This window comes from Callorhinchus milii, unplaced genomic scaffold (assembly GCF_018977255.1).
Source record: "Callorhinchus milii isolate IMCB2004 unplaced genomic scaffold, IMCB_Cmil_1.0 Scaffold1167, whole genome shotgun sequence".
Classification (NCBI taxonomy): domain Eukaryota; kingdom Metazoa; phylum Chordata; class Chondrichthyes; order Chimaeriformes; family Callorhinchidae; genus Callorhinchus; species Callorhinchus milii.
The window spans coordinates 3203-20081 of NW_024705908.1; the positions used below are offsets into that span (position 1 = coordinate 3203).

The 16879-nt window shown below is 58.6% G+C and overlaps 1 protein-coding gene across 1 annotated transcript; it reads left to right on the top strand.

Annotated features, from left to right (window-relative positions):
* Positions 1-638: 638 nt before the first annotated feature.
* Positions 639-15019, top strand: LOC121852734 (pecanex-like protein 3; the record flags this gene model as incomplete). The annotated part of the gene is made up of 9 exons (XM_042346624.1): positions 639-1947; positions 6364-6569; positions 7419-7524; positions 7997-8036; positions 9107-9202; positions 9783-10528; positions 10637-11300; positions 13406-13538; positions 14850-15019. Coding segments are annotated over exons 1-9 (2314 nt in total), but the record flags the coding sequence as incomplete, so codon positions are not given.
* Between the last annotated feature and the right edge of the window lie 1860 nt (positions 15020-16879).

The following is a 16879-nucleotide window of genomic DNA, read 5'->3' on the forward strand; positions in this document are numbered from 1 at the left end:
CAGTAAAAACGAACCAATAGTGAGCGGAAGATGTTTGAGTGACAGGGCAACCGACCAATGGGGAGCGAGGGTGCGGGAGTGAGGGGCGGGAGGAGATGAGGAGCAACAAGAGCAGCCAATAGCGAGCGATGATGGAGAGGCGGGTAATAAAGCGACCGAGGCGACCAATAAGGAGCGAGGGAAGCTTTGATCGATAGCGAATTCATCCAATGGTGAGCGAGATGTTTCTGAGCGACAGCCAAAGTGACCAATGGGGAGCCAGGGGGCGGTGCTGGGGTGGGGGCGGGAAAAGATGGCAGGGAGGTGGGGGGAGGGGGGAGAAGGCAGTTGACGCGCGGCAATGGGAGACAGGAATCTGTGAGCGACAGCAACCCTTAGCCAATGGAGAACGAGATGCGGTTGAGTGACAGCCAAAGTAACCAATGGACAGTGAGGGAGGCGTGTGACGTAGAGTGACACCGAAGGCGACCAATGAAGAGCGAGGGAGGCGGGTGACGCGGTGGACAGGCGACCAATCCCAAGGGAAGGGGTGGGAACCAGCAGCAGGTGGGACCAATGGGGAGCGAGAGAAATTTCGATCGACAGCGAAGGTCGCCAATGCGGAGAGAGGGGGCGGTGCCGGGGGGCGGGGCGAGGGCGGGGGCAGGAGATGGAAGCAAGATGGGGGCCGCCGCGGGCGAGGGGACAGCAGCGCGGGTGACGGAGGCGAAGCGCGAGTGAGAGGGAGGACTCGGTTCCCAGGGGCCAGGCTGGTGTGTAAGGGGCTCCCAGGGGCCAGGCTGGTGTGTAAGGGGCTCCCAGGGGCCAGGCTGGTGTGTAAGGGATCAGGCTGGTGTGTAAGGGGCCAGGCTGGTGTGTAAGGGGTTTCCCAGGGGCCAGGCTGGTGTGTAAGGGGTTTCCCAGGGGCCAGGCTGGTGTGTAAGGGGCCAGGCTGGTGTGTAAGGGGTCAGGCTGGTGTGTAAGGGGTTTCCCAGGGCCAGGCTGGTGTGTAAGGGGCCAGGCTGGTGTGTAAGGGGCTCCCAGGGGCCAGGCTGGTGTGTAAGGGATCAGGCTGGTGTGTAAGGGATCAGGCTGGTGTGTCAGGGGCCAGGCTGGTGTGTAAGGGATCAGGCTGGTGTGTAAGGGGTCAGGCTGGTGTGTAAGGGGCCAGGTTGGTGTGTAAGGGGCCAGGTTGGTGTGTAAGGGGCCAGGTTGGTGTGTAAGGGGCCAGGCTGGTGTGTAAGGGGCCAGGTTGGTGTGTAAGGGGCCAGGTTGGTGTGTAAGGGGCCAGGCTGGTGTGTAAGGGGCCAGGTTGGTGTGTAAGGGGTCAGGCTGGTGTGTAAGGGGCCAGGCTGGTGTGTAAGGGTCTCCCAGGGGCCAGGCTGGTGTGTAAGGGGTCAGGCTGGTGTGTAAGGGGCCAGGCTGGTGTGTAAGGGGCCAGGCTGGTGTGTAAGGGTCTCCCAGGGGCCAGGCTAATGTATAAAGGGGCCTGAGACCAGGGCTGGGGGTCCGAGAAGGAGAGAACCGTGTGTGAGAGGTTCCTATAGGGGTCAGATCCCTTGTGTGGGGGGCTCTCAAGGCCTCGGGAGGGAGGGAGGGAGTGGTTCGTGAGGGATTTCCTCGGGTCCTGAGGTCAGGGCTGGGGGTCTGGCAGGTAGTTAGCAGCGTGTGAGGCGCACCCAGGGGCCAGGGCTGGTGTTTTGAGGGCCCGAGAGGTAACGAGCGGTGCGTGAGGGTCTCCGAAGGGCCCGGGGCCCGTGGCTAGGGGTCCGAGAGGGAGCGACTGGTGCGTGAGGGGCTTCCCGGCGGTCCGCGATGGGCTCCCAGGTGCTACAGATCCTCCGACAGGGAGTGTGGGCCTCGCTAACCGGGGGCTGGTACTTCGACCCACATCAGAGCAAGTTCTCCAACTGCTTCCACCTCTACGTCTGGCTGTTCCTGCTCTGCTTCCCCTTCCTGCTCTTCATGGTGAGTGGGAGATCCTCTACAGCCATCGAAATTGTCTTGCAGAGACCTTCCTCCTCGACCGAGCCTTCGGACGCCCTCCCACCCTGCCCTCCACCCTCTCTCTCCTGACCCCCCTTGCCCCCAGCCCCAACTCCCAACTCGGGTCCGAAACCTCCTGACCGTCCAGCGCCCCGGGACGTCTTTCCAACGCGACGGGAGCTGTACGAGTGCCATTTGTTGTCCCCGCAACCCTCGACAATCCTGGCGATCACCGCAGCATCCTTTCGCGTTCGTTGAAATCGGCCCTTCATGATTAAGCAAAGTGGGAGGACTCGGGTTCGGTTCCCGGGCGGGTCGGGTCAGGGCGAAACATTGGGCAAGTTTCTTTACTGCACACACACAGACGCACACAGACGCGCACACACACACACACAGACGCGCGCACACGCAGACACGCACACACACAGACGCGCGCACGCATGCGTCTCTATTTACCAGCAGTCGGTAGGAACCCGCTTGTTAGTCGATTGGGGGATCACTTTCCGGGGGTAATAATCCCTTCAAAAAATATTAATAGTAATAATTTGGTCACTTCAACTCACGACTGTTTGTGGGGACGTCGCCGGGCGCAGTCGGCTGCTGCGTTTCGCCCACAAAACACACAGTTACTACACTTTACAGTGAAGCACTTTGAGACCTCCCGAAGACCTGATAAGGCGCTGTATCAAACGCAAAGGACCATCATCATCATTATCCCCGCAATCCTCTACATTCATCGGAATTGTCCTCGCAATCCTCAACGGTCCTCAGGATCGTCCCCGCAATCCTCCGTGATCATTGAAATAATTCCCGTAACACTCTACAATCATCCTCCCCATCCTCAAAATCATCAACAGTCGTTGAAATCCCCCCCCCCCGCAATCAACCACTGTCGTTGAAATTATTCCCCACCACTCTCCTCGAAATTGTCTCCAACTATCCTCCTTTACGATCCTCAAAATCATCCCAGTGATTCTCTACATCATTATAATAACAATAACAACCCCGGGGTGAGAAGTCTCAAAGCGCTTCACGGGCTACGCCGCCAAGCGTAGTGACTGTGTGTTTTGTGGGCGAAACGCGGCAGCCGATCGCGCCCGGCGACGTCCCCACAAACAGCCGTGGGTTGAAGTGACCAAATTATTATTTTTTGAAAGAATTATTACTCCCGGAAAAAGCGATCTGCCAATCGACTAACAACCGGGTTCCTACTAATTGCGGGTAAACAGAGTGTGTGTGTGTGTGGAGTAAGGAAACTTGCCCAACGCTTCGCCCTGCCCTGGGAATCGAACCCAGATCCTCTCGCGTGCGAGTCGAGCGCTCTAACCACTGAGTTACAGGACTCCACGAACTACTATTATAATGATAATAATCCTGGCATTTGACCCGGCGCCTTATCAGGTCTTCGAGACGTCTCAAAGCGCTTCACGGGATGCACCGTAAAGTGAATTGACTGTATATTTTGTGGGCGAAACGTTCATGGAAATCATCCCCCACTGTCCTTATTATAATCATTATTATTATTATTATTATCCTCGCTGGGCTCCTCTGGCTCACTGTCTTCCAGCAGTCTGACTTTAAAGCTGCTGGTTAATAGCGAGTTACTATTTCCAAGCTGTAGTGATCCTCGTCCCAGGAAAATTCCCTCCTTTGCCCCTTTGGCGTCATTGGCGAACGAGCTTCGGTGTAATAACAATAATCCTGCCGTTTGACCCAGCGCCTTATCGCGTCTTCCAGACGTCCCGAAGCGCTTCACTGTAAATATACTGTAACGTCTAGTGACTGTGTGTTTTGTGGGCGAATCGCGGCAGCCGATCGCGCCCAGCGACGTCCCCACAAACAGCCGCCGGGGGTTGAAGTGACCGAATTATTATTGTTTTGAAGGGATTATTACCCCCGAAAAGTGATCCCCCAATCGCCTGACAAGCGACTGACTGCCGGGGACACAGGCGTGTGGGGGTGTGTGTGGGTGTGTGTGTGTGTGTCTCTGTGTGCGTGTGTCTGTGTGTGGGGAGTAAGGATATTTGCCCAGTGTTTCTCCCCGCCTGGGAATCGAACCCGGGTCCTCTCGCTCGCGAGGCGAGGGCTCTAACCACTGAGTTACTTTGATCCACGTGATCAGGCGCTGAGTCAACTGCGAGGATTATCGTCACTGTTGTCGATGTTTGCTGAAGTGATAGAGAGCTGTTGTTGAGAGTGTGTGTGTCAGAGACGCTGGCACCCCCTCCCCTCCCCTCCCCTCCCCTCCCCCACCCCACCTCTCCGACCCTCTCACTCCCCAATCCACTGCCCGGTCGGCCCCCTCCGCTCGACTGGCACCGGCCCCTCTTCTCGTCCCTCACACCCTCTGCCCCCACCATCGGAAGTCCCGCTTTCAGCCGCTGCGCCCCGAAACTCCGTCACACTCTCCCTCAATCGCTCCGCCTTGACCGCCTCGCGCTCTCTCTCTCTCCCCCTCAATCCCTCCGCCTTGCCCCCTCTCTCTCTCTCTCTCTCTCTCCCTCAATCCCTCCGCCTTGCCTCCCCTCTCTCATTCTCTCTCTCCCTCAATCCCTCCGCCTTAGCCTCCTCTCTCTCTCTCTCTCTCTCTCCCTCCCTCAATCCCTCCACCTTGCCCCCTCTCTCTCATTCTCTCTCTCTTTCCCTCAATCCCTCCGCCTTGCCTCCCCTCTCTCATTCTCTCTCTCCCTCAATCCCTCCGCCTTGCCTCCTCTCTCTCTCTCTCTCTCCCTCAATCCCTCCGCCTTGCCTCCTCTCTCTCATTCTCTTTCTCTCCCCTCAATCCCTCCGTGTTGCCTCCTCTCTCTCTCCCTCAATCCCTCCGCCTTGCCTCCTCTCTCTCATTCTCTCTCTCTCTCCCTCAATCTCTCCGCCTTGCCTCCTCTCTCATTCTCTCTCTCTCTCCCTCAATCCCTCCGTCTTGCCCCCTCTCTCCCTCTCCCCCTTTTCAAGTCCCACCTGAAAACCTTCCTCTTCGACCGTGCTTACGATGTAATGCAAAGAGCAGTGTCAGCCTGACTCAGCGGTAGCGCTCTCTGCCTCTCTCTCTCTCTCTCTCTCTCTCTCTCTCTTCAATTCAGCACTGGGGGTGGTGTTGCATTGTCAGAGACACCGTCCATCGGGTTAAACCTCACTCGCTCCCCGTCTGTGCCCCGTTTAGGTGGACGTTAAAGATCTCTCGCTTACGGGAAGGGAGGTGGGAGTAAGCACGGTCGAAGAGGAAGGTCTTCAGGCGGCACTTAAAAAAGGGGCGAGAGAGGGGAGCAAGGCGGAGGGATTGAGGGAGTGAGAGAGGCAGAGAGAGAGAGCGGCAAGGCGGAGGGATTGAGGGAGAGGGAGAGAGATGGGAGCAAGGCGGAGGGATTGAGGGAGTGAGAGAGGCAGAGAGAGAGGAGGCAAGACGGAGGGATTGAGGGGGAGAGAGAGAGAGAAGGGGCAAAGCGGAGGGATTGAGGGAGTGAGAGAGGCAGAGAGAGAGAGCGGCAAGACGGAGGGATTGAGGTGGAGAGAGAGAGAGAGAGAGAGAGAGAGAGAAGGGGCAAAGCGGAGGGGTTGAGGGAGAGAGAGAGAGGCAAAGAGAGAGAGAAAGGTGGTGGGGGGGGGGGCAAGGCGGAGGGGTTGAGGGAGAGAGAGAGAGAAAGGTGGTGGGGGGGGGGCAAGGCGGAGGGATTGAGGGAAGGAGTGTGACAGTTTCTGATGGGTGACTCACTGGTTTGGGAGTTGTGCCTGTACCGTGGGTAGTGCTTTGTGGCCCTGGGAAAACTGCTCGATTCTAAACCTCCTAAAAATAATACTTCTTTCATTTGTTACATAATAATTGCGCTGGATACAGCGCCTATTGTTTCGGCCACAAAACACACAGTCACTACACTTGACAGTGTATCCTGTGAAGCGCTTTGAGACGTCTCGAAGGCACGATACGGTGCTGGGTCACACACCGGGGTTATTATTTGTTATGGTCACGTTGTTCAGGCGTCTCAAAAGTGCTGCACGGAATATTCCGTCAAGTGTAGTGACTGTGTGTTTGTGGGCGAAACGCGGCAGGCGGTTGTTAGTCGATTGCCACATCGCTTTCTGGGGGTAATAATTCCCCCTCCCACCCCACCCCCAAAATGTGGTCACTCAACCCACGGCTGTTGGTGGGCACGTCGCTGGGGGCACAATTGGCCGCCGCGTTTTGCCCACAAAGCACACAGTCACTACACTTTACAGTGCATCCCGCGCAGCGCTTTGAGACGTCTCGAAGACGTGATGAGGCGCCGGGTCAAACCCCGGGGTTATTATTGTTAATAACCCCATACCTTGTGATCGCGAGAGCTTTCCCGCTGCTTGTCCAGCAAGGACAAGAATAAGATGACAGCTGTTTATCTCTCTCTCTCTCTCTCTCTCTCTCTGTAGGCTTTGCCGCCCAGCACGTCCGTGGCCGGGATCTACTGTGCCATCGTGGCTATTTTCTTCACCGTGGTGAAAGCCATCAACTACCGGCTACACGCCATGTTTGACGAGGGGGAGATAGTGGAGAAGAAACACCCGTCACTGGCAATGGACGCAACAAAGACCGAAGAAGGGGAATCCGGGGCGTGTGAAGACAACACCACGATAAGGTATCCGGAAATTTGAGGAGTCTCTGTAGCTCAGGGGTTAGACCCCTCACCCCCCACCCCACAGCCCCTGTAGCTCAGGGGTTAGACCCCCCCCTCACACCCCACAGCCCCTGTAGCTCAGGGGTTAGACCCCTCACCCCCCAGCCCACAGCCCCTGTAGCTCAGGGGTTAGACCCCTCACCCCCCACCCCACAGCCCCTGTAGCTCAGGGGTTAGACCCCTCACCCCCCACCCCACAGCCCCTGTAGCTCAGGGGTTAGACCCCTCACCCCCCACCCCACAGCCCCTGTAGCTCAGGGGTTAGATCCCCCCCCTCGCACCCCACAGCCCCTGTAGCTCAGGGGTTAGACCCCTCGCCTCGCACCCCACAGCCCCTGTAGCTCAGGGGTTAGACCCCTCGCCTCGCACCCCACAGCCCCTGTAGCTCAGGGGTTAGACCCCTCGCCTCGCAAGCCAGAGGGACCCGGGTTCAATTCCCAGGCGGGTCAGGTCAGGACGAAACCTTAGGCAAGTTTCCTTACTCCCCCCCACACCCCCACACACAGACACACACACAGACACACACACACACACCCCCACACGCCTGTGTCCCCGGCAGTCAGTCGCTTGTCAGGCGATTGGGGGATCACTTTTCGGGGGTAATAATCCCTTCAAAACAATAATAATTCGGTCACTTCAACCTCCGGCGGCTGTTTGTGGGGACGTCGCTGAGCGCGATCGGCTGCTGCCTGAAGACCTTCAACCGTGCTGGCACACACACGCGCAAGTGCGCACAGACAGACACACAGACACACAGACACACAGGAGGATTATTGTTGTTATTGATTTGACATTGTTGCCCCCTCCCAGGGACCCAGGGGGAGGGGTGGAGATGACAGTGTTCAGGAAAGCAAACACCACACCGCCCGTCCGCTGTAGCTCTCAGCATTCTGTCTTTGGCTTCAACCAGGTCTCGGTGAGTACACAGACGCACACACACTCGTACACACAAACACAAGCGCACACACACACTCGCGCGCACGCGCACACATAGGCACGCACACTCACAGACAGACAGACAGTCACACAGACACAGTCACACACAGACACAGTCACACACAGACACCCACGTTCAGTCACCGGCACGCGCTCACACACACGCGCTCACACACACGTGCTCACACATGCGAGCTCACACACAAACTCAGACACACTACCCAGCCTACTGCTGTACGCAATTGGCTGCCGTGTTTTGCCCACAAAACGCACAGTCACGACACTCGATGGTGTGTCCCGTGAAGCGCTTTTGAGACGTCTCGACGACGCGATCGGGCGCCGGGTCACGCGCCGGGATTGTTATTATTGTCATATTTTGTTTCTCCGCCGTTGGGAAGCGGCGGTAAATCCTCCTGTGGGTCAGACCGGTTTCTTTGTCTGTCTGTTCCTAGGAGCTGTTGCCTCACCTGGAAGATGAGGGAACCACAAAAGGTTTGTGTGTGTGTTTGAGGGCTGAGCTCGAACGTGTCCCAAACGCAACCGAAAACCCTCGTGGGTGCGTTTGTCACCTCCCGCCTGGAGAGCGAGAGAGAGGGGGTGGGGGTGGGGGGGGGGTGCAAGGCGGAGGGATCGATTGCACCTCCTCTCTGGTCTCCCAGCTCCGCCATTCCCAAGATCCGCCTCAGTCAAACCTCCTCTGTCGCCCGCAAACTGACCCGGAGCAAACTCCGTCCCCACATCTCACCAGCCCTGGCCCAGGCTCCTCGGGCTCCCCATCACCCAACCCATCGACTTCAGGACCCTCTCCCTCTCGTGTTCAAACCCCTCCCTCCACGCCTCCATCCCCCCTCCTCCCTCCCTCCCCAACTCCACCCCTCCCTCCTCCCTCCTCCCTCCCCCCACGCCTCCCTCCCCCCACCCCTCCCTCCCTCCACGCCTCCCTCCCTCCCTCCACGCCTCCCTCCCTCCCCCCCAATCCACCACCCAGTCAGAGCCTCCTGCTCGCCCCTCGCGCCCTCCGCCCCCACCATCAGACATCGCACCTTCAGCCACTGCGCTCTGAAACTCCGTCACACTCTCCCTCAATTCCTCCGCCTTGCCCCCCCCCACCCCTTCCCTCAATTCCTCCTACTTGCCCCCCCCACCCCCTCCCTCAATTCCTCCGCCTTGCCCCCCCACCCCCTCCCTCAATTCCTCCGCCTTGCCCCCTCCACCCCCTCCCTCAATTCCTCCGCCTTGCCCCCCCCACCCCCTCCCTCAATTCCTCCGCCTTGCCCCCCCCCCCTCCCCGCTCTCTCTCTCCCTCTCCCCTCTTTCAAAGCCCCCCTGAAAACCTTCCTCTTCGACCGTGCTCACACTTCGACCGAAGCATTTACACAGCTTCCCCTCATGCTTGTCAGTTGACGCTGAGACATCGTTGGGCGCAATCGGCTGCCGCATTTCGCCCGAGAGATACCCAGTCACTACACTACACTTTACGGCGTATCCCGTGAAGCGCTTTGAGACGTCGCGGCGGTGTGGATGTATGAAAGGCCAGGCTTACCGTGGTGTCTGCCCTGCAGGTATCAAGGAGCTGGTGAGGGAGCAGGGCAGCAATAATGTGATCATGACCTCAACCGACAGACAGTTATTGAAGCACAACCACCAGGAGGTGCTGAGTGAGTTGTCCATGTGCCCCTCCGGGACTCCATCCCACAGCCCCTCCGCCTCCCCCCTCCCTCCCTCCCTCCCACCCTCCCTCTCACCTTCACTCCCTCCCACCATCCCCCGCCCTCCACCCCCTCCTTATCCCGACCCCCAGCTCGGGGCCAAACCCCCGACTGTCCAGCGCCTGCGGACGCCCTCCTGATGTGATGTGAAGGGCAGTCGCTGTGTAAACGCCATTTTGTATTGTATTATATTGTGTGTTCCCGTGAAGCGCTTTAAGACGTCTCGAAGACATGATGAGGGCCCGGGTCACACGCCAGGATTGTTATTAACAATAATGTTATCATGATTAATGCCATTATTACTAACGTTACAATTAATATTATTATTAATATTATTGGAACACATTAGAATATACAGCACAGAAACAGGCCATTCGGCCCCACTGGTCTCTGCCGGTCTTTTAATATTGTTATTGTTGTTATTATTAAATTATTATTAATATAATTATGAATATGATATAGTTACTAATATTATTGTTGTTATTAATATTCTGTGATAAAAGCCATTAAACAACAAGTGTCTCTCCAGGTTTACAGTTGGACGAGGTGTGTAAAGATGGCTCACTCTCCCCTGACAGAAACTGGCTGGACGACCCCAACTCGGGGATAAAACTCCCCCCGCTTCTGCCCGCAGAGGGGGTCCCTCGCTCCCAAAGCCTGGGGGGCTCATCGGGGGGGGCGAACCTGGCCCCTGCGCTGGCGGTGGTGGCGCTGGGTGGTGGAGGGGAGCCGAAACCCGGCCCCTTACTCTTCAGCCTGCTCGACCAGGAGGGCCGCTGGGACCCCAGTCAGACGGACACGTTGCTGAGCGGTGAGGGCCACGGCGAGCGTCTGCGGCCAGGTGAGCCCCCCGGAAGCTTCCGGAAGCTGTGCGGGCGGGCAGCAGGCTCCACCGACAGTTGCTTCAGCGGCGGCACGGACCGCGAGACCCTCAGTACCGTCAGCAGCTTCCGCAGCGAGAAGACCAACTCCACGCAGCTGGACAGCCCCTCGCTGGGCCAGACAGACCCTCGGCGGGAGGGGGGGGCCGGGGATGCCGGCCCGGGGACCCCTGGACCCCCAGAGGTGGCCGGCGGGAAGGAGGGGAGCGACACGGACGAGGTGTCGGACAGCGAGCTCACGGCAGCCCTAGATTATGCCGAGACTACCTTGGCCGGGCTGCACACGGGGGATGCCTCGGACCCCCTCTCGCTGTGGTCGAGGGAGAAGGCGGGGGTCCCGGGGCCAGGGGGGATCCGAGGCGGCTTGGGGTCCGCCAGCGAGCAGCAGCAGCAGGCACCCCCACCTCCTTCCTCCTCCTCTTCCTCCTCCTCATCCTCCTCTTCCTCCTCCTCGGCCCCCGTCATCGCGGCGACCTACACCATCAAGCTCCCCCCCCCGGAGAACGAGCGGGCGGTCCGGCCCAAAGACCTGACCCTGCTGCGGGGGCACAAGACGGTCCGGAAAAAGCCGGGGCGGCGGGGGGCCGGGGTGGGGGCCTTTGAGGGAGCCTTCCGCCGCGAGTACGGCCCCGTGCGCCCCCCACCCCCGCAGGCCGGGAAGGGTTACGGCGAGGACTACCTGGAGGAGGAAGAGGAGGAGGAGGAGGAGGAAGACTCGAGCGACCAGAGCGACCTGAGCCGGACCTCCAGCCTGCGATCGCAGCCGGCCTACACCTCGGACAGCTCGTCCAGTGCCACCTCGCTCTCCCGCTCCACCCCCTACCCCCCCGCTCCACGCGAAGCCCCCCAGAGACGCAAGCAGCGGCGACGACAGCCCCCCAACCCCCGGCCCCAGCCACATCCTCCTCCGCCTCCGCCCCTCTCGGACCCCCGCCCTGAGCCGGGGACCCCCGAGACCCTGCTGGCCCTGGCCCTGGCCCCGCCCAGCCCAGCGCAAGAGGCTCCCGGGCCCCGGGAGACCGCTGGGGCCGGGAAGGACGGGGAGGGGGTCCTCGAGGAACGCGAGCTCTTCCCCTCCCGGAGGCCGGGGTCCGTGGAGAACGCCTGGAGCCGGTCGGGGCTGGATGATCCGGTCGGGTGGGCCGAGGAGGGAGCGGTCGGAGGAGGTGAGGAGACGATGGCGGCAATAGCAGCGACAATGGCCTCTCTGGCCTCCAGGGGGCGTCGCGAGGCGCTGGGCTGGACTGTCGGGCGGGGGGTGTTTGGGGGTTTGTCCCCCCCCCCCCCCCAGGCGGCAAGGGAGCGAAGGAGGGGGGAAGAGGGCGAGCGAGGAGGAGGAACTGTGGGAATGGAGTTCCAGTGGGTGGGAGCAGAAAGAGGAGAGGCCGGGAGAGAAGGGGGGGGGGGGGGAAAGATTCAGAAGGTTGTGGGTTCAAGCCTCCACTTACCCCACCCCTACATTGGGGACTGAGCTCACAGTCCAGTCCAGCGCTGGGGGGAGCGAGAGAGACACAAAGAGCGAGAGAGAGACAGAGACACACTGAGAGAGACAGAGACACACACCCAGAGAGAGAGAGAGACAGAGACACACACCCAGAGAGACAGAGACACACACAGAGAGAGACAGAGACACACACAGAGAGAGACAGAGACACACACAGAGAGAGACAGAGACACACACAGAGAGACAGAGACACACACAGAGAGCGAGAGAGACACAGAGACAGAGCTGTGTTGTCGGAGACTCCGTCCTTCGGATGAGACGTTAAACCTCACTCACTCTGTGCCCTGTTCGGGTGGATGTTAAAGACGCTGTCGGGTGGGAAAGAGAAGGGGGTCTCTTCCCCCCACCTCTCCCCCCACCCCCCTTCTCCCTCCCGGTGTCCTGGCTGACAATCCCCCCCCTCCCCCTGATAAAAAATCTCTCGCTGGCTTCATGGCTGTTTGTGGGGATTCGCTGTGCGCCAGTGGGCTGCCGCGTAACACACAGCCATAAAAACATAACATAAGAATTAGGAGCCGGAGTAGCCCTTCCCCGCCATTCGATAAGACCATGGCCGATCTTCTGACCTAACTCTGGTTACCCACCTTCTCCCCATATCCCCTAATCCCTCTATTTTTTGAACATCTATCAGTCTCAGCCTTGAAGATGTTCGAGGACTGACATCTACAGCCCTTCTGGGACATCTACAGCCCTTCTCCCACCGGGAACAGTCCCTCTGTGTCTACTTTATCCGCCCTTTAAGAATCTTATATGTCTCAATAAGATTTCCCCTAATTCTTCTGTACTCTATAGAGAATACAGCCCCAGTTTATTCAGCCTCTCCTCATAGGTCAGTCCCCTCATCCCAGGCACTAACCGAGTGAATCTACGCTGTACCCCCTCGAGGGCAAGTATGTCCTTTCGTAAATAAGGACCAAAACTGCACACAATACTCTCGGTGCGTTCTCACCAAAGTCCTACACAGTTGCAGTGAGACTTCCCCACTCTTGTACTCCAAACCTTTTGCAATGAACGCTAACTGCCGTTCGCCTTCTTAGTTGCTGCTGCACTGCAAACTAACTTTTTAAGACTGGTGTACAGTCTTTTCGCATCATCCTCAGAGCTCACTCTCCCACCGAGTTTAGTGTCATCCGTGAATTTAGATACGTTACATTCAATGTCCTCATGTCGATCATTGGTGTAAATTGTAAATAGCTGAGGCCCAAACACTGATCCTTGTGGCGCTCCACTCGTCACATCCTCCAATTCGAGAATGACCCGTTTATCCCTACTCTCTGTTTTCTGCCCGTTGGCCACTCTTCAATCCGTGCTAATATGTTCCCATTAATCCCGTGGGCCTTAACCGTGTGCAATAGCCTTTTGTGTGGCACTTTGTCAAATGCCTTCTTAAAATCTAAATGTACGACACCTACTGGTTCCCCCCTCTCTAACCTGCAGATACATCTTAAGCGTGACTTCCCTTGTGTAAAGCCGTGTTGACTCGGTCTAATCTGGTTATGGTCTTCCAGGAATCCCATAACCACATCCTTAATTGAGGACTCCAGAAGTTTCCCTCCCACCGATGTCAGACTAACTGGTCTATAGTTCCCCATCTTTTCTCTCCCACCCTCTTAAATAGGGGTGTTCCTACACAGTCACTACACTTCACGGTGAAATCCTGTGAAGTGCTTTGATACGTCCTGACGTGTGTTGTCATGTATAAGTCTTGTTTCTTCACCAGTTTCTCCTGTTTTCTCTCTCTCCCCCCCCCCCCCGCCCCACCACCAGCCCCCCCCAGTGAGGACGGGGGGAAGCGAGAGCGCAGTGGGAGCAGCGTGAAGAGAACGCAGGCCATGAGACGGAGGCATAACGCAGGCAGCAATCCCACGCCACCCCCCTCCATCATGGGCTCCCCACCCAGGTACGTACCCAAGGGCGTGTTTGTGTGTGTCTAGCCGCGTATGTGGTGAGTGTGTGTGTGTATGTGGTGTGTGTGCGCGCGGTGAGTGTCTGTGTGTCTGTCCGTGTGTGCGTCCTGTAGCTCAGGGATTAGACCCCTCGCCTCGCAAGCCAGAGGACCCGGGTGTGATTCCCGGGCGGGTCAGGACAGGGCGAAACCTCGGGCAAGTTTCCTCCCCCTCCCCCCCACAAAACACACAGTCACTACACTTTATGGTAATATCCCGCGAAGCACTTTGAGACCGGGGCCTTGGGACGTCCTCCCGACACACACACACACACACACAGACACACACACACACACATGGACCCCCACACACAGACACACACACAGACCCCGACCCCCCCACACACACACACACACACACACACAGACCCCCACACACACACACGCGCCTGTGTCCCCGGCAGTCAGTCGCTTGTCAGCGATTGGGGGATCACTTTCCCTTCAAAACAATAATAATTCGGTCACTTCAACCCCCGGCGGCTGTTTGTGGGGACGTCGCTGAGCGCGATCGGCTGCCGCGATTGGCCCCCAAAACACACAGTCACTACACTTTACAGTGTGTCCCGTGAAGCGCTTTGAGGCGTCTCGAAGCCGCGATGAGGCTCCGGGTCACCCACTGGGATTATTCTAGAGTTTGACTTTATGTAGATTTAAACCGCAAACATTAAACCCAATTGATATCACCTCAGTCAGATTGGGGGACGGTGTGTGTGTGTGTGGTGGTCGGGGGGGGGGGGGGGGGGGTGTGTGGGGGAGTGGGGGGTGGGGGAGATAATCAATCAGGGATTCTGCGAAGATCAAATGTTTTTTCCCGCATCTGAACCTGTCGTGCGATTGAGGAGAAGCCACTCCTGTGTGTTTTTTTTAAACGCCCGTTATTTTCTCTCCCTCTCTCTTTCCCCCATCTCTTCCCCCCCACCCACTCACACTCCCCCTCCCTCTCTCCCCTCTTGTTCCCCTCCCTCTCTCTCCATCCCTCCCTCTCCCCTCTCTCTTCCCCTCTCTCCCCACCTCCCCCATTATCCCACATGCTTTCTCTCTCCCTCCCCCCTCCCTCTATCTCTCCCCCTCTTTCTCTCCCCTCTTTCTATCTCTCTCCCACCTTTCCCCCTCTCTCTCTCTCTCCCACCTTCCCCACACTCTCCCCCATTATCCCACATGTTCTCTCTCTCTTCCCCTCCCTCCCCTCTCTCTCTCCCCAATCTTCCCCCACTCTCTCCCCTCCCCGTCTGCCCCCCTCTGACCCCCCCACCCCCCCACCCACAGCCTGCAGGATATCCAGCGTACCCGAGCTGCCTCTCAGTCGCGCACACACACCCTGCCGGCCGCCCTGCAGTTTGCCAGCTCGCTGCTTTTGCCCCGGGGTCCGGTACACGAAGCCTCCACCTTCGACGACACCTCAGAGGGGGCCGTCCACTACTTCTATGATGAAGCAGGTAGCGTCAGCCCGTGTTCCCCAGTCAGTCGCGCTCTCGCCTCTCGAGTCAGAAGGTTCCAGGTTCCCCCCCTTTCCCCCCTCAACCCACTCCCCGCTGCCCCTGTTTGACTGGCTCCTGTCCCCCCCCCCCCCTACACGTGCCCTCCCGGCTCCACCGTCAGTGCCGCACTTTCAGCCACTACGCCCCGAAAGTCTATCACTCTGTCCCTCCCTCCGCTTCGCCCCCTCCCTCCTTCGCACTGAAGACCTTCCTCTTCGACCAGTGCCTACGGTCACCACCCCCCCACCTCCCTCCCTCCACCCCCGGCTCGGAGTCCTGCTCCCCCCACTGTCAAGCCCTCCGGGGGGGGGGGGTGAGAGGGGGGACGGGGGCTACTCTGCAATTGGCTGCCGCGTTTCGCCCACAAAATACGAGGTGGGAAGAGAATCAATTCCCTTTACAGTATGTTCCATGAAGTGCTTTTAGACGTCTCAACGATATGGTAAAGCTACAACCAATGCAACCGATTATTAACACCACGTGGATTACTTAAGAGTCTCCCTGTGGCTCAGGGGTTAGACCCCTCCCCTCGCACCCCACAGCCCCTGTAGCTCGGGTTAGACCCCTCGCCTCGCACCCCACAGCCCCTGTGGCTCAGGGTTAGACCCCTCCCTCGCACCCCACAGCCCCTGTAGCTCAGGGGTTAGACCCCTCGCCTCGCACCCCACAGCCCCTGTGGCTCAGGGGTTAGACCCCTCCCCTCGCACCCCACAGCCCCTGTAGCTCAGGGGTGAGACTCCTCGCCTCGCACCCCACAGCCCCTGTGGCTCAGGGGTTAGACCCCTCGCCTCGCACCCCACAGCCCCTGTAGCTCAGGGGTTAGACCCCTCGCCTCGCACCCCACAGCCCCTGTAGCTCAGGGGTTAGACCCCTCCCCTCGCACCCACAGCCCCTGTAGCTCAGGGGTTAGACCCCTCGCCCCCACCCCACAGCCCCTGTAGCTCAGGGGTTAGACCCCTCGCCTCACAAGCCAGAGGATCCGGGTTTGATTCCCGGGCGGGTCAGGTCAGGACGAAACCTCGGGCAAATTTCCTTACTCCCCCGTCTCCTCCCCCGCCCCCCCACACATGCACACAGACACGCACACACACACGCAGACACACACAGACACAAACACACGCCTCTCTTTACCTAGCAATAAAATAGTCGTGGATTAGTTAGCAACCCACGGCTGTTTGTGGGGACGTCGCTGGGCGCAATTAGCTGCTGCATTTCGCCCACAAAACATACAGTCACTGCACTTGACGGTGTATCCTGTGAAGCGCTTTGAAACGTCTCGCCGCTGGGTCAAATGCCAGGAATATTATTAAAAGCACTTTGATTACTTTACTCCTATTAAACACGGCCAAACACGTAAAGATTATTGATTAAATCAGATTTGACAGTTTGCCTGCAACTCAGTTGGGAGGACATCCCAGGGCGCTGGACAGTCGGGTTTGGACCCGAGATGAGGGTTGGGATCAGGATGGGGTGGAGAGCGGGGAAGGTGGGGGTAGGAGAGTGGGGGTAGGGAGGGTAGGAGGGGAGGGGGGTGACCGAAGGTGTGGTTGGTTGTAGAGGAGGGTCTTGAGACGGGCCTTGAAAGAGGTGAGGGAGGGAGGGGGCGAGCGAGGGGGAGGGACTGTGGGAATGGAGGTCCAGAGGGTGGGGGCAGAGAAGTTTGAAGGCCTGGCTGTCGGTGATGGGGCCGGCAAGGTGGTGGGGGGTGGGGTGGGGGGGTTCACAGGATGTCAGACCCTGGGATTGTGGGGTACGTGAGCGAGCGAGACTGCACGTTCAAGTACACTACAAACATTTCCCCCCCCCTTTTTGCATGCG